The following is a 23,514-nucleotide window of genomic DNA, read 5'->3' as shown; positions in this document are numbered from 1 at the left end:
CACAAGTTGAAGCCTTCACACTACATGTAGGAATTGATGACCAGTTGTCTCCCCTAGTGTGTGTGTGTGTGTGTGTGTGTGTGTGTGTGTTAGTACAATTCCTAATGCATCGGTGAATTTTGTTACCTACGCCCAGCCACACAGGTTTGTGTTGAATACAATGTCGTTGCCTGTGAAATGAGTACTGAAGTTGCAGCCCGTGGCCACGAAGCGGGTCAACGGCGTGTCCCAAGTGTCTGGTTCTGGAGATCCTCCTGTGATGTCCGTCGGGATGCTGCTACGGCGGAAGAACCGAACCGAGATGGCACTCGTTGTCCACTCTGCGTACACGCCGCCATTGACCGCGTTAAAGCCATCCCCGTAAGCCTGAGTATCTGTAGTCGTCTAGGAGCAGCCGCCGGAGCTGGTGATACTGTCACAATCGTCATCGGTGAGGACTGAGACAGAGGCCGAGCCTGTATTTTTGACGGTGCAGTTCTCTCCAGAGTGCAAGGTGATAATGGGAGTTGTCTGCAGATTGATGCCTTCGATAATCTCGGTCTCACCGCCGTTGGGCCAGTAGGCCGGCCAGATGCCACACTCATCGCCTGGCATGTGGGCGATATCGGCGATAAAAAGCCCGCTACTCCATGTATTCTGGGTGATGACCCTGACAGAGTCTCGACCATCAGTGGCGTTTGCAGTCGTATTATCAACGCCTAGGTACACCATCCCGTTCCGAATGCCTGCCAGGGACTTTGCCTCTGCGGTTTCGGCATCGACATACTGAGTAAACCCGTCCGATCCGGTGCCATTTTTAAATTCAAACCCGTCAAAAAAGTTGGTTGTATCGTGCGAATCGGACAGTCTGTAGTTCGCCGTGGCCATCTTAGCCAGTGCAAGCGCAGCAACGCCAACAAACATAAAAATTCGGGCCATACTGAAGTATAAGGAAGGGTGAAGGATGCAAGAGCTATAGGTGAGGAAAGAATTTTTGCAAATAAGACAAGGGTCACAATATAAAACCACCAGGACAATCCTCCCTTGTATACTTTCAACGAGAGATTTTCCCCGCCCTGACTGACATGGTGGTGGACAAGATAGATGCCATAACCATGTTAGCATGCATATACATGTCGAAAAAATGCGCTATTATTTGTGGTTTCTGTTTACAACTTATTGCATTTTACTCCTATGCTTTGTATTTTTCAACTGAATGTTTCCGAGGAAGCTAAAATGACATGTGCTGCACTAAATCCAACAACAGATAGCATCAACACCCACTAATGGCGATACGAGAGGCCCGTAAAAGTATGGGGTAGCTCATGTGTGCTGCAGGGGTGTGGTTGGTAGTAGTCTTGCGTTCTTGGTCACGCCTCCTTCCTTCAAGCTAGATTTTGGGTATGGCTGCCTAGGAGTATAAGCGAGATTTTCATCAGAATTGCACAATACTCACATGTTACATATCTCATAACTATTCTCGATTACGAATCCCTATTTTGATCCTGAAACGATTCGATAGGGTTGCGGCAGTCGGTGAGGATTACCGAACCTGGTTGAGATCTAGCAAATCTCATTGATCGCGTGGGGTAGCGGCAGTCGGTCACGATTACCGAATCTGGTTGAGACCCACTATCTTGTCATTCCAGCTCTTTTGCTACTCCTCCGCTTTTGTCTCTGACTAACAGCTATGGACCTGCGCTACTATTCGATAATTCGGATACAAATGGCGTGATGAGCGCTAACCTACACTTGTCCTGCGAGAGCATGGTCGATATAAAACATATGTTTGTTATCCCAACGTGATTGCTTGGTAGTTGAAAGAGAAAGAAAAATAACAGCAGAAATTGTGGCCATTAGAAAACCCTATAATTACCAACTCTTGCGTGATTTGCTACGGTATAACATCAAGTGATTTATTTCATCACAAGTCTCCCAATTCCGAAGTACATGTGGGCATAAATCTAGATTTCCATCCTCAAAGGGGGGGGGGGAAAGATTTAGGCCAGGTCCTTCGTTTTGCTTTTTCCTACTTACACGACAACGCAACCTTGAACTTGATCTCACGCAAATTTCTCTTCGCTATGTCATCCACGGAGAAAGCTGCTTTCCCGATGGTCACCGAGGCCACAAAAGATGAACTTCTCAACACTGCAGGCGAGGTTTCACCTCCTGGTCAGGAGAGCTTCAAGAAGGGCACGATCTTCTCCAAAATCCACGGTTGGTATGTAACGCCTCTATTCCAGCTGATTTGGGTTGGCGCCATCTGCTTTCTCTGCCCTGGCATGTATAATGCCCTTACTGGCATGGGAGGTGCGGGACTGACGAATACAACTCTGGTGGACAAAATGGTAAGGAATAGTACAAAATTCTTATCCTGAGGTAGAGTTATACTCGTACTAACCATGGGTTATGTGATAGAACACTGCTCTGTATGCAACGTCTGCTGTCGTCAGCTTCGGTGCGGGTTCAATCGTGAACCGGCTTGGGCTGCGAATGACACTCGCCTTTGGGGGCATAGGGTATTGTATCTATGTCATTAGCGTGTTGGTGTCTTTATACAAACCCGTCGCCGGATTTAATATTTTTGCCGGCTTCTTGCTAGGCGTTTGTTCTAGTCTGCTATGGACTGCCCAAGGCACGATTATGGTGTCATATCCGTTGGAGCAACAAAAAGGACGCTACTTTACTCTTTTCTGGTCAATTTTCAACGTTGGGTCGTGCCTTGGCAGTCTGGTATGCCCATCCCTTTGATATCTTCCCTCCTATATATGCGGCTCCCCACGGAAGGGACTGTCATTATCTACCAGTTACTAACTACCTTGTCAGATTGTCCTTGCCAATAGCATTCATTCGACAACCAAGGTCGACGTATCAAGCGCCGTTTATATCGTCTTCATTGTCCTTATGTTCGTGGGAGCTCTTCTTGGGCTTCTCATTAGTGATGCAAAGAAGGTCGTCCGGTCAGATGGGTCTAGAGTTATTCTCATGAAGAACCCCAGTTGGAAGACCGAGCTTATCGGGCTCTGGACAACTCTCCGCAGTGAGCCGACTGTTTTGTTGCTTTTCCCCATGTTCTGGTCTTCCAACTGGTTTATTACCTACCAGACAAACTCGGTTAATAGCGCTTACTTTAACACCCGTACCAAGGCACTAAATACCTTCCTCTATTACATTGCTCATATTCTCGGGGCAGTCTTTGTTGGCTTGGTATCGGACATGACTTATTTTCGCCGTGCTGTCCGTGCTCGGATGATGCTTATCATTCTCTTCGCCTTAACTATGGTCATTTATGGTGGCGGATATAGGTTCCAGACACAATACACTCGTCTTTCAGCAGTCAACATTTATAAGGACTGGGCTGACCCCGGCTATGTGGGTCCGATGTTCTTGTACATATTTTATGGATTCTACGACGTTGTCTGGCAGGGCGCGGTATACTGGTATGTGATTCCTCCTCCCTTGCCTAGAATAACTATTCCATCAAGTGTTAGAACTCTGACGGTAGCAACAAATATAAATTTAGGTATATTGGAGCTCTCAGCAATTCAGGACGGAAGGGTGCCAATTATGTTGGCTTTTATAAGGGTATTCAGTCCGCTGGTGCTGGCGTCATGTGGGCGTGGGACTCAACAAAGCCGGCGTACATGACAGAACTTGCTAGTAATTGGGCTCTGTTAGCTGGTTCGCTCGTTATCGCTGCTCCCGTAATCTGGATGAAGATCAAAGACCACGTTCCGGTTGAGGAGGATCTGGAGGGCACCGACGAAACAGTTAACGATGTGTTGCCGCCTATTAATCATACGGAGGGCCGCAACGGATCCCGCGTATAATAACCCTCACGATATAGGACTGAGAGAGTCACAAAATTCTTTTTTTTTGCCCCTAAGAAGGGTATCTGTTATTGCAAATGATGTCTGCGGCCTGCTGCAAATTGCTGACAAGACCCTCTCTTCTGCAACCCCCCTCTGCTTTACAGCAATTGACTCATATAATTATTATCGGGAGGCTACGTGGTAGTATGCCTACTTACATAGCTAAGTAGTTAGTCTATCCAAAATATATAATCATATCCTAGCAGATATAACTTAATTAAAAAGTAAGTGTCAATCGGTTCAACAACTCGTTACCAAGATGTGAATCAGGGTGGGTAATGGTATTCTATTAACAGAAGATAAGATAAGAACATTATATAAAACAATCTTAAGATAAAATAGACTATCATAATAATAGACTATAAAGACTATTAAAAAGTAATAATAATATATTATTTATTTAAAAGAATAAAACATAATAATATGAGAACTGGTGCAGCACCAGGGCCAGCATCTACTGCTCAGGCCTAGAGCTACACCAGTCCTAGTATTGTTTTTAATAAAAAAAATATTTGTTTAGAACTTATTTAAATAATAGTAAAGATAGATTATTTAAAGAAATAAGATAATCTTTTTTATAAGTGTATTGATAATTTTATAGTAAGAGATATAAAGGAAATAGAAAAATTAAAATAATTAGAAAAAAAAAAGAAGAAAAAATAGAAATAAAAGATTAAATTGTCACGGGACCACAGGGCCAGGCCGAGATGGCTCCATTGCCACATAAGCTACATCGGCAGAGCTGTATTCCTTGTCTCTACTTTAGGATCTATCTATTAATTAGCACCAGGCAGTATAGAATTACAGTAGTAAACAATTCTTTATTACTAGAAATTCCTAGATCTTTTTGTGAGGCCAATATAGTAGTAGATCTCATTAACCTGATGTAGCTAGCTTCTAGACTATCGCCGCTATGCAGGGTTGGGGCCCTAATCCGGTAGGGCAGAGGATAATGGGTGGCACAGCCACTAGTAGCGTAGCTTAGGAGATACACCACAGAAATAGAATGCTAAGAAATAAAATGTCAAGGAAAGTAATGTAAAGCTGTTAAATATGGTAAACTATATAAATAAATGAAATCTGGAACGTTAATATTAATATAATTTTGTTAATTCTTTATAGCTTCCTTTCTTCTACTTTCTTTACTTACTGCAGCCTTTATATTAGGGCTTACTTCACTACGCATCTATAGCTATTCTTGATATAATTTTAATCTTATACTTGCTACTATCCTTATCTTTAATCCTATTTCCTAGTGTGCTATATATATATTTCCTACTCATTTATCTATTATAATAACTATATCCTAGCTATATCTGTGCTGATATATCTTCTTAAGTTATCTACCTCTTCTTTAAATTACTAGGCTTTATTTCCTTGTTCTCTACTATTTAATTAGATTAAAGTAATATGTTAGTTTTTATCAATCTTAACATAGACCTGGAATGCCAGCACTTATGTGTTTATTCTATATATTAAGCCACACTCAATGCCCTAGTTAATTAGCTTTGACCTTGGCCTGTTCCTGCTCTGTATTGCCAGTTATTTATAAATCAACAGCCTAGAATTGGTCTAGGATATCTATATTAATTATAAACTGCGTGATAGCAACTGCTGCATCTTTCTTATTTATGATTTTGTTAAATCTGGTGGTATATTTAATGTCCTAAATCTTTTTAAATATATGGTCTCTATCCTTAGTGAACTACGGGCAGTCTATGATAATATAATATATAGTCTGTTCTTTAAAATCATATAGACACAAAGATAAGTCTTAGTAATTAATTCACTAGAGATAATGATTCAGGGCTACTCTTTAGATATATAGCTATATAAAGATTAATATTATAGCTTTATAAAGACCTCTTTAATAGTATAAAGCTTTCTTGATAGGTATATTTAGTAGGTGCCTTATAAATACTATAGTCTTACCTTTTTTCTACTTTTTTTTCTAGGCATCTTTAATTGATTAGTGTATTTAGCGCTTGTCCGCTATAATAAGTCAGTATTATTAATTAATATTGGCTCTTATGCCCGGTCTGGGCTAGTTAGTAGTTTTAGACTGTTTTATAGCTGTCTAGACCGCTTACTTAGTAGTTCTATTAACAGCTTCGTTCTCTAGGATATCTATATAGATAGGAATCCATTATAAGATAATTAAGATTTCTTCTTTAGTATATTCATTCAGCAGATACTAGCAGGCCTTAATAAAGATCTGTCCTAAGACTATATAGAGATTAAAGAGCGTCTTAAAGGTGGTCTGACTATTAAATAATATAATTATCTTTGCTTGTTTGACTTAGGCCTTCTAATTTAGTAAGTCTCTATAGTGCAGTGCTGCTTTTAGTGTGAATTAGATGCTATAGACTTCCTTAGTATATACTATTAATGTGTTTTTAGTTCTGAGGCACTCAGTGCTTTGTTTTATAGCTTGTAGATTTACTATTAATATTATGATTTGGCTCTAGAAGCTACTGTTGTTGGTATATAGTATAAACAGCTTGTTAATAAGTTTATAGAGTATGATATTATATAGATGAGTGGCTTTTTTCTGTTTTTCTATAATTACCTTTGGAGGCTGCTGCTAGGATGTCTGGATGAATGCCTGTTAGCTCTTCTATTGGCTCTTTACAGCTCTTAGGGGAGCTTCTAGGCATTTATCCTTCTTTTAGATATACACCTCTATAGGGGTAAACCCCTTTAGTTGGATTTCTGTTTCTAGGTGTTGTTTCTGAAGGTAAGTTAGTATGGCGTGGATTAGTCTAGTTTGGATTTGTAGAGTGGTCTCTTTAATTAACTGTTCTATTTGGAGTTTTATAGGCAGTAGATGTAATTCTATATTAAGTATTATAGTGGTAGTCGTATAGAAAGCCTTATTAATAAATACTACTGCTTGCTATTAGATCTTTATAAAGTCTTGTATAGTTTTATTGATTTCTTTTTTTATGAGTGCACCTGGTTGAAACTAGACTATTACTCTATAGAGTATCTGTGGAATCACTATTGCTTAGTAGGTTTAGTATATATAGTTTAGTGCTACCCTTTATGTAGAGTCTGAGAGATCTTATAGAGTATATAAGCTAGTGCCAGTCTTGGCAAGCGCTTTGGTGCGGTAGGCTTTAAATATCAGGCTTAAGTCTAATCAGAAACCGAGATAGTGTTCTATTTTATAGAAGGTGTCAATAACTATGCCATTAGATAAGATAATTAATATGTAGTAAGGCTCTGTAGAGCTATAGGAATTAATAAAATACACTAATTTATATTTCTTAGTATTAAAAATAGAAGCGTGTTTTCTAGTCTATTTATTAGCTTTACTGTAGGCTCTATTAAGTCTCTGAACGTTGGTCTGCTCTAAGGCCCTTATAGTTAGAAAATTAACATTGTTGATCTAGTCGCTGATAGTGGTTTCCTTAGTAGGTTCGGCACAGTTACTTAGTAGATCAGTATTATAGATTAGATAAAAGATTAGTGAGATTAGGCTTCTTTAGGGGATACTGATAGTAATTAGGATGTGCTTTGATATATCTTTAAACATGTGAATTTATATAGTTTATTTGTCTAGGAAAGCCTAGATCTATAGAATAAAATGCCCTAGTTGTTTCTTGTGTAGATTATACAGTAATTAGTTATAATAGGTATTATTATATGCTCCTACTATATCCAGTAGAAGTATTAATGCTATTAACTGGCCTTAGCTCTATACTTCCTGAATCTGCTTAATAACTAACTAGATAATATGATCTATAGAGACGCCTTTATAGCTGCTTAAATATATTGGAAAGAGCAGGTTATAGATCTTAATTATATAGCTAAGATGTTTAGTAATAATTAACTCTAAGATTTTTTCTAATATATTAAGTAGTGTTACTAGCTGGTAGGCTTTAAGCATATAATAATCTTAGTCTTTTCTAGCTTTATAAAGAACAACGGTTATTAAATATTAAAAGTAGATTAGATTATAGTCTGCTTTTATATAGGTGTTGAAGATCTTGTATAAAGTCTTTAGAACTTTAAGTATACTAATTACTTTATATTATACACTATTAAGAATGCTATCCTTTCTAGAGGCTTTATCTAATGGTATAGTATAGGCTGTAGCCACAATCTTATATAGCTCAATCTAGAGAAAGCTAAGCTGGTTTGGGTAAGTAATATTTAGAATATCAGATAAATTAGCTACTAGAATTGTTGGGAAGAAGGCCTTCTAGAATAAAGCAACCTTGGTCTCAACAGTTTCTGTTAACTGGCCACTAAAGCTGTGAAGTGTTAAGATAATTCCTAATTTATATAAGCTTATTCACATATATGCCTACCTTACTAATCACCACAGGCCCTAAGGGCTTTTTTTAATAGTTTACTAGATGCACTTGCAGTATTTTTAGTATAAGGCCTTACTTACAGTACGTTTTTTCTTATTCTAGACTGCTTTATATAGTAATCAGTTAAGTGGGTTATAGGTATACATATGTTGGTACTATAGATAATAATAGATCTTAATTATCTATTTACACTTTTTAATTAGATTAGGATTAGCCCACTAGCTAGGCTTCGCCTATAGCGTAGATTTTTTGATTACGCAGCAGATAGTAGCTAGAAATAAGATAGTAACCAGCTTAATTCATTGCTTTAAGGCCTCTATTAGTAAAGGCATAACCAGCTTCTCTAGTTCACTGAGGAAGACCTTATCATCTATAGCTTTCTAATTCCGCCACTTCAGCGCCTTATTTAGTGGTGTTTCTATATCAATTAGCGTCCTAATAGGGTAATAATCCAAATTATGCCCTAGTTTATTGGCACGCTTACAGCTTATAAGCCGGTTGATTAGATTAATAAAGATTAGAGTTAGATTAATAGTTATTTTAAGATTACCTCATTCCCATATAGATACCCCCTCTTTAGTAGTTAATTTAATATGATAACAATCTATAATCTTAAGGATCTGTTCCCCTTTAAGGTCAATCTTAGTGCCCGGGCCCTCCTAGGCAGGATAGTAGGCATTCAGATCTTCTATAATAAGATGTTTAGCCTTGGGCATAGCGTCACTAATTCGGTATAGCATGGTTTTAATTTGCTTAATAGTGCCGCTGTTTAATTTATTATATATATTATAAATATATAAATAATAGCCAGATTCTTGGTAAATTTTAAGAATCTGGTAATCTTTTGATATAATAGAGTAGATTTACTTTCTAGGATTCATCTTTTTAGAGATATAAAGTGTCACTCAGGCTAGCCTACTACCGCTATGTTCCTAAACTTTGGGGTAAAACAATTAATAGATTGCCAATACTAGTTGGTATATAGTTTCATTGAATTTATTCCTTCAGAGCTCTTATACTATTATAATATTGGTTTAGAGCATCTAGAGGTTTCTAAGGAATATAGCTATGATTTTATCCCTTGATTTATATATATTATATTGAATAATTTAGATACTTTTCATTAAGAAAAGACTCTTATATAGTGATTTATCTACTTACTAGACCTAAGAGTAGATTTTTTAGACTCTTCTATAAATTTAGATTCTGATTTGGATTTTGATATAACGTTAGAACCTTATTCTAATTCTGATATATTTAGCTTTCAGATCTTAGCCGCTTTTTCAGCTTTTTCAGTCTTAACTAGGGCTATCTTGTTAAGTCTAGCTTTAGCTTTAGCTAGGATATCTGTCTGCAGAGACTAGTCTTCCTAAATAAGAACTATATGGTTCTATAAAGAGTAGTAGTTTATAAATCTACGTAGAAGCTGCTGATAGTCTTTTTCTAAAAATCTCTCAGAGTTATTTATTTATTTATTTATTTAATCAAATTTAACGTCTATACCGAGCCCTAGGCTATGACAGACAGTGATTCGTGTGGATTAGGCCGGCTTATAGGGGTTGTCCCCTATAAACTGGTGCCTCTATTCCCATTGGATCCATGCTTTTAAGGTATCTTGTACTTTCCTTGTCCTAAGCCGCTTATATGTGCAGGATGATTTGGGGGCTTATAGTGGGTGGCAATCACTACCCCCTTCTTATGGCTACTAACGTTTGGGCGTTGCCTACAATAGTGGGCTGTCTCTGCCCGCTATTCTTCCCCCTCTTGCTCTTCCTCATCTAGGGCCTCAATGCCCTAATTATCAGTTTTATAGGCCTGCTCCTAGGTCTGTTGGTTATCTTCTTGCTCTCTAATGGCCCCTATAAACGCCAGCAGCGCTGTAGTGGCCTTTGGGTCCTGGAATAGGCGTGCTTCGGGGCACTGCTCGCTATTCTGTAGGGCTTTTATCTCTGCTTCGGCCAAGCCGGCATATAGTTTTTTCTGCTGGTGGCACCACTGTCGATAGTTTGTAAGAAGGTGTCTTACTGTCTCAGTCCTTTTAGAGTACCCTAAGCAATTAGGGAAGTCTTGGGCCTTAATTCGGTGTAAATAGGCCCTAATTGGTGTGTGGCCAGTCTTGAACTGGTAATATTGCCGCGCTAGGTGCTTGGGGGTGTTTGTCAACATTGGGTCAAGCTTCTATCCCTGGGGGGGATAGTAGGCCTGGCTTGTCCGCTGGGCACGCTTTGCAAGCTTTGTAGTAAGTTAGTTGGCCCTGGCAGCTCTATAAGCTTCAGTATAGGTCTATTGAGCATGTGCTAGTGAGATGCCCAAATATTTGTCTGTTTAGGGCTTTCCTGCAGCTTTCTTGGCGGTTTTATTGGTTTCTTTGTTGTCTGGGACCTCTTTATGGCTTGGCATCCAGTATATAGTAACCCTGCGGCCAGTGGTCTGTAGTTCCTTAGCTAGATTATGTGTCTGCAGCGCCAGGGCTTGGCCAGGGCCTGGCTGGGTATACTGAAGCCTGCCTATAGTGGCTTGAGCATCAAAAAACATCTTAATTAGCTTTCTAAGATTCTCTGCCAGCGCTTATTCTAGGGCTTCGACTACTTTTATTAGTTCTGTATTAAAGACTTTGAAGCCTGTGCTTAGGGGAGCTAGGCACGATCTTTAGGGGCTAATAAATAGTTTATAAGCTATTATAGCGCCTATACACTAATCATCTAACCTAGAACTGTCTAAATAAAGGTCAGTGTTCCTTATCCTACTTAGAGGGTCTGAGGCTAATTGTATAGTGGTTTCAGGGGAGTCTATCCTGAAATCTAGTGGTATAGACCTATTATTAGGCTCTATTGTATGCTTAAAGCCCTGGGAGGGGTTGGCAGTTAAGGCCTCTTGTAGCCTGCAGGCTAGGTCTATGCCTAGCTTCTAGGGGCCTTGGCGGGTTGGTGTTGCCTAAGCTTGGTCTTCTAGCAGCTGCTTTTTAGGCTGTGTATGGGTGTCTCCCTCCCTAAGTGTTATAGGGAGTATTTCTGCTGTTGGATGTCTTTAGGAAAGTCCTAGGAGTCTTAGGATATATTGCCACTGTTTACTATCTAATAGGGTCTCTACTGGTTCCAAAGCTGCCTTCCTTATAAGTGGTTTTAATAGGATGGACTTTAGCATGCCTATGACTGCCTGGGCCTAGTTATTAATTAGGCCCTACAGTCCTTCTAGGCAGTTCTTTTGTTTATGTTACCAAAGCTCGGCCTTATAAAGTGCCACTGACTGCGTGGTGGCTTTTTAGATTCGCTATGCCAGGCCTGGGGGGAGCTCTTGGGCTTTGTACAGTGTCTGTACTTGTCTTTTAGTATTTTGACCTTTTTACAGGCGGTACTTATAGTAGGCTTTGAGGATAAGCTTTGGATCTAGTAAGACCTTTAACTACTAGATAGCTGTTGGGGAGAATGTTACTAAAGTGTCTTTTATCTGTATTCTAGTTTCTTGGATCTGATTTTTATGTTCTTTGTTGGTGGCCTTAGAGAATAGGATGGCTTTTGTCTTTTTAGGGTTGAATTTAATGCTATTTGCCAGTTTCTACTTAATAGCAGCTTTTGTTGCTGCTTTTAGCTGTTTATAGATCTCAGAGACTGAGCTTCCCTGGGCTACTAGGCCTATGTCATTGGTATAGGATAGGGCCTTGATCTCTGGCACCTGCTGTTCTATAGCCTGAAATATACTCTGGATATAGATAAGAAAGAGGATTGGGGAGACTGGTGAGTCCTGGGGCAGCCCTGAGTCAATAGGCTGTTTAGGGGCTTTATAACTGTTAATTACGAGGCTGATCCTTCTATTTGTAAGGAAGGATAAGGTCTATTTTATAAGGTTATTATCCAGGCCTGTAGCTTCTATAGCCTTACTAAGCTTATAGGGGTTAATATGGTCGAAGGTCCTTATAATATTAATAAAGATAGTGCCTGTGAGAAGCTTTTGAGTCTATTCTTTGTGTATTATTTGCACGAGGTAGGCTACTATGTCAATAGCCCTATAGCCCCGCCTGTATTCTATTTATCTAGGGTGTAAAGTCCTTTGGGCTTTATATCAGTCTACTATAAGGCCTATAGCCAGCTTTTTAATAACTTTGCCTAGGTAGCTAAGCAAGCTTATTATTCTTTAGATCTTCATCTGGGTATAATTGGGCTTCTCTGGCTTCTGAAGTAGGATGCCTTTAGTGGTCTTTCAGGCCCCTGGGTGCACCCTAAGCCGAAAGCACTGCCTAGCCATCCCTATAATTTGGGGTGAGTCTAGTGCCCAGAGTAGCCGGCATGCTTTAAAATTGAGCCTATCAGCCCCCGGAGCTTTCTTAATGCTCTAGCTGAATAAGGCCTGATATACCCGCTCCGGCGTTATAAGCGTATGAGCCTGCCCGCCTGGCAGCTCCTTAGGGGGGGAGCTTCAGGGGGCATTAGGAAATGCAGTTTCCCTGATTAGGGCTTCTTTATCGGCCATAGTAGTGGTGGGGGAGGCCCTTAGAACCGGGCCTTGGAGCGCTGGAGTGGTGGGGTTACCTGGCGGCTTAGTGTACCGTAGGGCTATCCAACACCTATTGGGATCCCCTGGAGAAGGCTTTTCCAGGCCGCTCCCCCTTGGGGGAGGGTCCTTCCTAGGGCCTTTGGGAAAAGGGTTCCCAGTAGGGTTAGAACCCTTTTTCCACTCTTTCTTATCCCCAAGGCCTCCCTCAGCGAGGAAGGCCTCCCAGCAGGTCCTTTTAGCCGCCTTTATTTCTTGGTAATAAGCGGCTCTTGCAGCCTTGAATTCGGTGTCAGTACAGGCATAGGCCTGCCACTGCTTGCGGGCTGCAGCCCATAAGCTCTGGGCTTGCCGCAGCTCTGGCTTCTACCACCGCTTAGAGCGTGCACAAAGCCGTACTGCTTTGGCATGCCTATCGAGTACGCTGGTTAGGGTGTCCTGCACCCAATTGGCCTCTCTAGCAAGGTCTTCCTCGGTGCATTGATCACTAAGAGGGGGGTGGCCTACAGCCTCTGAGGCCCAGGCTGCTGTGGCCAGCTTTAGGGCTTCCTCGTTTACCTGCAGAGCTTCTATCTGCCACCTAGTAATCTCCCCGGAGATTCCTCCTGGGGGGGGTTCTTCTAGGGCTTCCCAGGCTAGGACGATAAGCTCATGGTCAGATGTTGTAGGCTTATCCTTATCCACCTCCCAGGCTTGCAGAGGCCCTAGGGTTGGCGAGGATAACGCTAAATCAATAATTGACACCCCCTCGGTCTTCTTATAGCGTGTGGCCTCCCCTAGTGGGTTATTAATATATAGTGAGTGCCGCTCTATAAGCTGTTCTAAGGGCTCAGCGTTAACCCGGCCCTTGGCCAGTGGGTTCCATGAAGGGCTATAGGCGTTGAAATCACCCACTAATAGGCACCTACCTACTATAAGCAGGTCCTAGTCTGCGTCCTTGATGGCCTGGCGTCGTCTAGGGAAGGCCCCTTGCCACCAGTAACTGGCCCCAATCTACATATTATAGCAGTTGACTATTCTAGTGCGTCAGAGGGCATGTCTGCTAATTATTAATACTTCCCATATGTCTAGGGCCTGTAAATAGGGGTGGTCTACTAAATCAGTGTGGTTCTCGACCCTAACCGCCCCTATAAGGTCTTTACGGATGGCTATAAGCACCCGTTGATCCCGCTTCTCCCCCCCTGGCCAGTACAGCAGATAGCCTGGGTGGGAGAAGTCATAAGCAATATAAGGCTCTTGTAAGTATATAATGCCTATTTACTGTTCTATCCCCGCTTCTAGAGCCTCTAAGGTTGCGGGGTAGATACAGCCGCAATTATGTTGAATAATTAACATTAATAGGGGCTGCAGCTCCAGGCGTTGGTGTTAGACACAGGGATGAGTACGGTAGAGGTGATGTCCCTAGGGCATCTTCTATAGCGTCATCGACCTCCCTAAGCTCTAGGGCTTGGGGGGCGTCCTGGGTAGTAATTGGAGGAAAAGCCTCCTCAGCAACGCCTTCCCATTCAGTCCATTCAGGGGAGGGAGGGGGCATAACGACCTCTATGCCAGGAAAGCACTTATAAAGTCGTTAGCAGGCCTCCCAAAGCTTAGAGCACCCTAGGGAATCAGCCTAGTGCTTCCCCCTACAGTTACTGTATTTAGTGGGTGCATACAGGTATGGGTAGCCTGTTTAGGCCCTACAGTCTAGCACGTTGCAAGTGTGCTCTTAGGCTTTATAGATACCAGCATATACGGTGTAGAGTGATGGTCAGGTGCTGTAGCCTCTATAAGTTTAGTAGTCAATGCCATAGCATTGGGTGCAAACGGTGTTTTTACCTATTTCGTGATAGGGGCTGATAGGGTGCCTATTGCCCCTGAAGCGTACGCCCTGGGCGAGTAGCCTATGGGCGTCATCTAGGCCTTCTACTGTTATAATAATAGTAGAGAAACACTACTTATTAGTCTGGATAACCACTATCAGCTTAATCTAGGTAGGGTTTTTTATTAAAGTGTATATGTCCCCTAATTCAATTTCTTTCTTGGCTAGGCCTAGTCCTGAAGCGCTATAGCGGGCTATCAGCACTATATGCACCTTAATCTTGTGCCACTGTTGGTCTGCTTCTACTGAGATGACTGCAGGGTCAACCCAGTGGCAGGTAGCTACTAATAGGTCCTTATAGGCTGGTAATAGCAAGCCTACAGTGCTTCCTTGGTCTAATAGAGCTAAGATAGCCCCTGATTCAGTGTAATTAGCGTCTATTACCCTGGCGAAGTTCGGGAAGCCTACCTGGGCTAGGCAGCGGTTAAGCTGCAAAATGACATCAGCTTTAGACTTTCTAAGGGCGGTACGGCCATTTTCACGTCTAAATATAAGCCTGCGGTCTCCCTTATTACTTCCGCGAATAGGCTTCAGGCTCCCTGGGTCCATTTAGACTTTTGGGGGCTGGTTCAGGGAGTAAGCCCGTTTTTTTGTAACGATTTACCACTCCTGGGCATTGCTGGCCGCTATATCGGCCCACTGGGAGGCTGCTGCGGGCTTTACCCCAGGGGGTGGTTTTAATATCGGGGATGAGGCTCTGCGTGGCTCTGTGGGCTTAGCGGCCCTATTCGGGTTAGCTTGGGGGCCATGGGCGACCTCTGCGAACGCTGTCCCCTGGGATAGCAGACTCTGTCGTGGGCCCTGGCGGTCGCCCTCTGACGATAGGGGCTTTGAGGGGTGGTTCAGGGCGTTCGGGGAGGCCTGTTGAGCTTCTAGGGTTGAAAAACGGCGCTCTAGAGCGCCCAATTGGCCTGTGAGACTAGACTTCCGCATAACCCATTTTGGGTCGAAGGTCACGACCCAAAACCCAACCCGGTCTGGGTCTGGGTCGAAGCTTCATAACCCAGGCCCAACCCAGGCCCAGTCACTAGGGCCCCAGAAAACCCAGAAATAACCCATTTCGACCTAGTTCCGGCATAAATTATGGTATAATTATTTAAATTACACACCGTCATTTTTCCCATTTTGATGTTTATACTGAAATAGAACACTTTCTACCAGGAAATCAATAAAATCTTTAAGGAATTTCTTAAATATGAAAAGAGCATATCGAATTCACTGTTGCTTATCTTTTACAATGCCTTGTTCTATATGGAAAGGCTGTATCTACAGTGTGGGGGGAAAATGCGCATCTATCATTGTACTGATGTAGTTATATATGTTAAATATATATTCACACATTATATATTTCTATATGAATCAAATAAATATTTTGGGGAATATTAGAATGTATTGAACTGTTTAAATGTTCTATTGTTATTAGAATATCAAACTGTTTTATTAATAATTCTGATGCTTGTTAGAATACCTAGATATCTACATTTAAGTCGAAGACTTTAACTTTGAAAGTAGGACAGGATGAATTTTTTTGGCTAGGCTTGGGGAAACTAGGGTGGGAATTAGGGTTTGACTGGGGTTTGACTGGGCCTTAACTGGGTTCTCTAGGTTATCTCTAGGCTATTACTGGGTTATTACAGGGATAATGTATTAGGTCTACATAATATCAGTATACCAAACCAATGAATAAAAGGACAAGGATTCATTCCATCTAATATATCAATTAACTTGACTTTCTTATTTTTCTTATTTTTCTAATTGTAGTGCTTTTCCATCTCAGTATATTATTTATATTTTCTCTTTATCTCTTCCTTTCGTGATGCTTACATATCTTTTGTCATGTCTCAAAGCCAGCTTTCCAACTTTATATCGTTACTTTATAGTAGAGATATTGATGATCTTCCATCTTTTTCAACACAACAAATCACTCTATCCGCAAGTTATCATACAATTGATTCTGGTTTTCACTGGCTAGATGACCTCCTTGTTCCTCTTTCTTTAATATATGTTGAACCTGATCGCTAGAATAGATTTGTTCTCTACAATAAAATATTATACAATGAGTTTATTAACTGGTAGTTACAGACAGACTATAGGCAGAAAAGAAAGATCAACTGGGATTTATATTATTATATAATGATCTGGAATAGCTACAACCAGGTTGCTGAGGGTATAGATGGCACACTAAAGGTTATGTGCAAACGCTGTGGAAAGATTCTTAAGCATCCTTATTCTCTGAGTCTGAATAGTTCTAGTAAAGTACAGTATTATAGCATATTAATAATCCAGAAATATCTAAAGATAGCTGGGTGCCTATAGTCAGAGAAGGAAAAGAAGGTAGAGATTATAAAGTTTCTCTAAAAAAAGGTATGTTTTAGACTGTGAAATAATACTTAGATATTAATCTATAGTATGTCTTCTTAAGGTGAAATTTCAACAGATATACCCTTTTTATAAAAGGATTGGGAAGACAATATCTTATAATTCCTAATTCTCAATCAGCTACTATTCCACCTTATTGAGCATCTATTATTTAAGTGGATTATCTATAAAGTGTGTTCTGCTCTTGTCGCTTCAGTGATCCTATCTATCAATATAATCTGTTGCTGATTAGGGAGCTTAGTCAAAGACTGATAGCAGTAGGTTCTTTGTATGCTACTTGCTGGTTTAAAGATATCTATTGCGCTTGACTGTTGGACATCTTTATTCTTATAGGCATTTATGGCGATTACTGGTTATTTTATCGATAGTGATTGGGTTTATCGTGAGGTGCTTCTTGGTTTTAAGCTACTTTATAGTACATATATGGGGTCTTACTTAAGTGGTGTTCTGATGGAAACCCTGGTAAAGAATAATATTGAAGATAGAGTGTTTGGGCTGACCACAGATAATGCATTAAACAATAAGGTATTAGCTGTGTCTCTCCAACAAGCTTTATTAGATGGTGTTATTATTATATAAATACTATACCTTGCCTATGTTATCCAGCTCAGTTTTAATCAGCTTCTTGTTCGGATTAAGGCAGTTCTATTTAATGAATCCGCAGAGACAAAGTGGACAGAGAGTCAGTCCAGGCTGGTTCAAGAGAATGCGAAGCAATGTCAGATCTTTTCTATATTGAATAAAGTATGTTATCTTGCAATTTATATAAATGCAAGCCCCCAGCGCTAAGAGATATTCTATAATCTTCAGACAACAAACGTCAAGATTATTCCTATCCAAGATGTGAAAATATGATGGAATTCTATATTTCTTATGCTTTATTAGGCTAAACGGCTATATATTATCTTCTCTTTATTTTGTGTAGAGTATGACTATGAGGAGATACTATTTAGCGAGCATGAGTAGCGCTAAATTAACTATCTTCTCTGTATTATTGAGCTGTTCTTTGATTATACAACCTAGTTATCAAAGACTTGAGACGTTACTGCCCACTATGTGTTCAAGATTTATAACTGACTTTTTGATTATCTTGAGCGATTACAGACACAGTTACAATAGAAATGTATTCTATGGAAGAAACAAATGCTGGATGCACTGGACGCTGGATAGATTAAGCTTGATGAGTACTACGCTTAAACTGATACTATTTGAGGGTATATCTATGCTGTCAGTATGATGCTTGCACCAGTGAATAAATTTAGATTCTTTCTCTCTAGTGATTGGGATCAGAAGTGGTGAGATATCTATTACAACGTCTTTCAACAAGCTCTTATCCCATATCAAGCGCAAGTAAAAAGTTAAAGCCAGGATGTATACAGCTCTTATACTGCAGCTCAACCAAGTTTAAGGCTGGAGGAGATGCTTGATAGAAAGGATATATAGCTATAAGCAATGACTGATGAAATTAGTTAATATCTTGATAGTGGTTAGTGATTATTTACTATCTATGTATTGCTAGTTTACTAATCTTAAACTAGATACTGTTTCTGTTGGGCTATTTATCTTTTAGAAAAAGCATTAATATCGCTTTCTAGCTATTGCTGTCTTTATGTGAGATGTATTCTCTTTCCTAGCTATTGGTACAGAAGTAGAACGCCTCTTTAATACTGCTCGAGATGTTTGTCACTATTATTGTGGGAGAATAAAGACTGAGACAATTGAGAAGTTGATGATATTTCTTTGTATATCTAAATTTAATATAGAGACACAGGAAGCAAAGCTTCTTGAAAAATTCTTTTCACAAAATGAGCTTGAGGCGGCGAAAGAAGAAAGGGAAGAGAAGCTTAACAAGGATAAAATCAATCCAATTAGTGATATAGAAGAGCAAAAGGATGAGCTAGAAAATAGACTAGAGAATAAAATAGAGGATATAGGACTAGATACGACTTCCTTATCTGCTGCTGAACCAGATAGTCTAGGCTCATCATCATTACCACCAACCTATACACAGACACGGGTATTAGAATAGAAACGTAAGAGCTAGGAAAATAATATATTTAAATATCATTAATTAAATATATAAATTCTAAATAAAGGCTTTTCTTTTACCTTTTTTCTTAATAAATCTGTAAAGTAAATACTCAAAAATACAACTACAAAATGCATAAGTTATACAATTAGAATTCTTGGTATATTTGTTATGTTTGTAACCTAATTTAGGGCCCCAGGCCTAGTACTGGGTTACCCAGTCCAACCCAGACCCATTACTGGGTCGACATGTTTGACCCAAAACCCAACCCAGTCTGGGTTGGGTCTGGGTTGGGTCTGGGTTTTACTGGGTCGTGCGGAAGACTATGTGAGACGCTGCTCCATAGCCTCTACCAGGGAGGCTATATAGGCCTTCATAGCGGCCATCTCCGCGTGCAGCGCGCTATTGCTGCTTGCAAAGTGGCCTAATAAGGCCTGTTCCATGTCCTTGTAGGCTGGGCCAATTAGGGCCTTCATAGGGGCTCTTTCTGCCCCGTCAGGGCTGTGTTCCTGTAGTCTCTTCCCTAGAGTTTTAGGTGCTTCCTGGGAGCCTGGCACGCTGCTTAGGGGGGGAAATAACTCCCTAGGGTTGATTTCCAGGCTAGGCAAGAAGCCCTCGCTCTGAGGGACTGTTGCACTTGCCTCGGGGGGCGCTGGTGGTGCTGTCCCCGCTGGGGTGCCTATATAGGCCCCTACGGGGTTCACCAGACCTAGCGCCTGCCCCCCTGGGTCTAGGGGGTGGTTGTCGATATTGGGGAGTCCAGGGGCCATAGCGAAGCCCTGGATGCCTTCCAGTAGCATTGAATTTCAAAAGGTTGATTTTTGATTTTCCCGGCGGGTTCTCTCAGAGTTTATATTAATATTTATATATATAAATACATTTTTAACATTATATTATTTTATAAATTAATCCTTATTTACTATAATAATAAATAGTAAATATCAGATTTCAGTTCTTACAGTTATAAAAAAAAGTTTCTAGATAATCAATTCCTAATTTTTAATAAAAATCTTATATAACCCATCAAGCTTTATATCTTATTATTTTATTCTTATTTATAATAAAATTTAGTTTATAAGAATTAGAATTTATATCTTTTCTTTTAAAAACCTATCTTCCTTTTATTGGTATTATATTTTCTAGAATATCTATTATTTCAAAAGTATTTTAAGATAATAATTCCTTATTTTCTTCTAAATATGCTTTATACCATTCTTCTTTTTCTTTAGAATTTATAGCTTATTTAAAAGTATTCAGTTCTTTTATATTTATATTCAGAATATTAAAAATATTCTAATTATATTCAATTGTTTTAATAAAATCAGATATTATAGTATCTTTAATATTATAAATAAATTCTTTATTAATTTTATTTATATAATTTATTGATTCCTTATTATATTTAGGAATATTAATTTCAATTTTATTCTTTAGAATAGTTTCAACTATTTCAAAAAATTTATTTGGAATATTATTTATTTCTATTTCCAAATTATTATTTATTTCTTTATAATTATTGTTATTATTGTTATTATTGTTGTTATTATTATTATTATTATTATTATTATTATTATTATTATTAGAATATATTCCTTCTAGAATAGAAACATCTCTAGACTATAGAGATTTTTTAGTTTCTATATTAAGAATTTTATAATATTTATAATCACTAAAACTAATTAAAATTCCTTTTCTTTTTCTTAGTAGTAATTTATGAGTTTTCTTATTTATATGATAATATATTATAGATCTCCATATTTTAATATATTCAATTTTTGGTTTTTCTTTATAATATATTTCATATAGAGTTTTATATTAAATAGATTTATGAGGAGTTCTATTATATATAAAAGTGGCAGATAATAGAGCTTCTCCCCATAGATTTTTATTATTATTAGAATTAAATAAAAAGCTTCTTACTTTATTCATTAAAGTAAAATTAATTCTTTCTATTAATCCATTTAGTTCTTTTGTATAAAAAGATATTTTATTATGAATTATTCTATATTCATTAAATAATATTTCAAAATTATTATTTATATATTCTCCTCCATTATTAGAAAAGAATTCTTTTATTTTAATATTATTTTAGTTTTCAATAATATTTTTAAATTTCTTAAAAGTTTCTAGAGCTTTATATTTTTTTTTTAAAATATTTATAAATAAATATCTAGATTTTTTATCTAGAAAGATTATATAATATAATTTATTATTATATATTTAAGAAAAAATAGGACTTCTAATATTACTATATATTTTTTCTCCTATTTTATAATTTTTTAAATTATTTTCTAAGATTTTATTTATTTTTCTATTATATTTTAATTATAGGTATACTTCACAATTAATAATTACTAAAGTTATTTCTTTAATGTGACGGCTGAGCCTGAGGCTATCCCCAAGGGTAGGAGCGGCCTCGTGGCCGGATGGGAGGCCTTAGGCAGGAAGGGCATCAACCCTAACCTGCGGTGCCAGATCTGGGGATAGCCTCACCCCGGGGCCATAAGGGGTCAAGCTGGTTACCTAAACACACAAGATAAAACCTTCCTGCAGGTCCTGGTAGTTAGATTCCTTTCCTATGCTTGTTATTTTAGAGAATCACATCTCTAGATAGGAATTGAATATCTTTGGAAAAGGTATATTATATTATAATAAGCATCGCTATATTTTATCTTTGTTTTTTTTATAACTAGTATAGCTAGTACTCAGCTATAGTCAGTGCTCTAATTAGGAATAGACTTTTTTTTATCTTAATCTCTTTATGTTCAGCACAGTCTGTATAGCTATAATAAATGTTTTATCAGTGCTCTAACCCTGAATCTTTATTTATCTTCATTTGAAACCTAGAAATCTTATGAGCTAGTATAATGGTAAGACTAAATACCACTGACAGATATCAACATAGTAAGAGCGCTAGCAATGATAATATAAGAGAGCCTAGTTACTATTTAACTATTAACCTTAAAAAACTAAAGCTTAGAGATATTTCTAAAGGACTACTTAATAAGGATAAATTCTTTAAGCTTTATAGAAGTAACTCTAGAAGCTTATTTAAAGGTTTATTCTAATATCTCTCTATATAGAAGAAATGACTAGAAGAGGTTTTTACTAAGTCTAGTAATAATAATATAAAGGAAATTGACTCTATAAGAGAGGAGATTCAGAATCTTAAGAATAATCTAGCCGACTATCACTAGATTATATCTAAACTAATCATGGAGTATAATGCTGTAATCACTAATACCTCTCCAGCTAGGAAAGACTATAAGAAGAAGACTACTAAGCTGCTAAATGGCCAGCTACTATTAGATGGAATCAATCCTAAGTACGAATCATGGGAGATTGATATTGAGAATAAGTTGGAAGCCAATGCTAATCATTACCCAACAGCCCTGGCCCGTATGGCGTACGTGAAGGAGATATGTAAAGAAGAAATGGCCAATTACTTGCTCCTATGATTCTGGAAGGACTCAGCACAATATTACTAAGATATTAATAATATCTTTGAGCATCTAAGAATAATCTACATAGATAAGAACTGCGTGATCAATGTAAAGATAGAACTCCATTACCTAGCAATAAAAGATTTGAAGTTTTAAATCTTTTTATTAAAATTCACGTTTCTTATCTAGGAAGCTGGCCTTATTCTATTAGAATAAAAAAAGAAACTCTACTATAAATTCTTATTCGATATGCAGCACACTATAATTAAGGAAAGTATCGATCTAATGATGTTATATTAGATCTTTGTATAAGGATGCTATATTACTGCTAACTGCCTTAAGCAGATTGTTGAAAAGAAACAACGCGCCTACAGCTATAGAATTAGGAGCAGTAAAGACCATAGCTAGAGAGACTACTAGTCGAATACCTCTAGAGGATCAAAGCCGAAGAATAAAGCTTCTTAACCATAGCTTTTCTAGGAAGAAAAGAAGAAGCTAATAAGCAAGGATAAGTATTTTAATTATAAACTAAGTAGTTACTGTGCTAACAAATGCCTCTTTAAGAAAAAGGCTTCAGATCTAAAGGCCTTGAAGAAACAGAATAAGGATGACATAGATAAAGAGTTGGAAAATATCTACACCTAGAAGAAGTCTTCTTCTTAGGTGTATCAAGTATAGACAACGAAGCTTTAGATCTTTTATAGCTAATAAAAAGAAAGAAGAATAGCATAACTATATTTATTCAGCTAGCTAAGAATAGATATTTAATTTGTACTAAAGCTTTAGCTAATATTAAAGCTAATAGATTTGCCTTTTTAGATATATTTTTAGTAGAGAAGCTTGCACAACATTTTCAGATATACACAGTATCTGTTTCTGAACTCTATGAGATGAGAGGGTATAATAAGAAGACAGTAGAACTAGTTATATACTTTATAATCTTAATACTGATTGTTAATAGCTAGATACAGTGGTATTTATCCTTTTTTTTAGTACAATTAGACTGTTATAATGTCATTTTGGGTTATATATAGCTGGAGAAGTATAATATATTAATAGATTACAGAAACTATCATTTTTTATAGCTAGAGAATATGTCTTTTAAAAATTAAATAAAGAGAGAGCAGTTCATTCACAT

The 23,514-nt window shown here is 38.3% G+C and overlaps 4 protein-coding genes across 4 annotated transcripts; 1 reads left to right on the top strand and 3 right to left on the bottom strand.

The window, feature by feature from the left end:
• Nucleotides 1–126: 126 nt before the first annotated feature.
• TRUGW13939_07937 (uncharacterized protein) lies at nt 127–918 on the bottom strand (the record flags this gene model as incomplete). The annotated part of the gene is made up of 2 exons (XM_035491073.1): nt 127–374; nt 420–918. The coding sequence occupies 2 exons, from the start codon at nt 916–918 to the stop codon at nt 127–129; spliced, it is 747 nt and encodes a 248-aa protein (XP_035346966.1).
• Nucleotides 919–2,063: 1,145 nt separating this feature from the next.
• TRUGW13939_07936 (uncharacterized protein) lies at nt 2,064–3,812 on the top strand (the record flags this gene model as incomplete). The annotated part of the gene is made up of 4 exons (XM_035491072.1): nt 2,064–2,330; nt 2,401–2,715; nt 2,809–3,422; nt 3,506–3,812. 4 exons carry the CDS (start codon nt 2,064–2,066, stop codon nt 3,810–3,812), a joined length of 1,503 nt encoding a protein of 500 aa, XP_035346965.1.
• A 6,185-nt stretch (nt 3,813–9,997) lies between these two features.
• TRUGW13939_07935 (uncharacterized protein) lies at nt 9,998–10,342 on the bottom strand (the record flags this gene model as incomplete). Its single annotated transcript, XM_035491071.1, has 1 exon — nt 9,998–10,342. One exon carries the CDS (start codon nt 10,340–10,342, stop codon nt 9,998–10,000), a length of 345 nt encoding a protein of 114 aa, XP_035346964.1.
• An 8,914-nt stretch (nt 10,343–19,256) lies between these two features.
• TRUGW13939_07934 (uncharacterized protein) lies at nt 19,257–19,733 on the bottom strand (the record flags this gene model as incomplete). The annotated part of the gene is made up of 1 exon (XM_035491070.1): nt 19,257–19,733. The coding sequence occupies one exon, from the start codon at nt 19,731–19,733 to the stop codon at nt 19,257–19,259; it is 477 nt and encodes a 158-aa protein (XP_035346963.1).
• Between the last annotated feature and the right edge of the window lie 3,781 nt (nt 19,734–23,514).

The sequence above is a fragment of the Talaromyces rugulosus genome, chromosome IV (genome assembly GCF_013368755.1).
Source record: "Talaromyces rugulosus chromosome IV, complete sequence".
NCBI lineage: Eukaryota > Fungi > Ascomycota > Eurotiomycetes > Eurotiales > Trichocomaceae > Talaromyces > Talaromyces rugulosus.
Note: the sequence above shows the minus strand (reverse complement) of the source record. Positions and strands in the feature narration are given on the sequence as shown.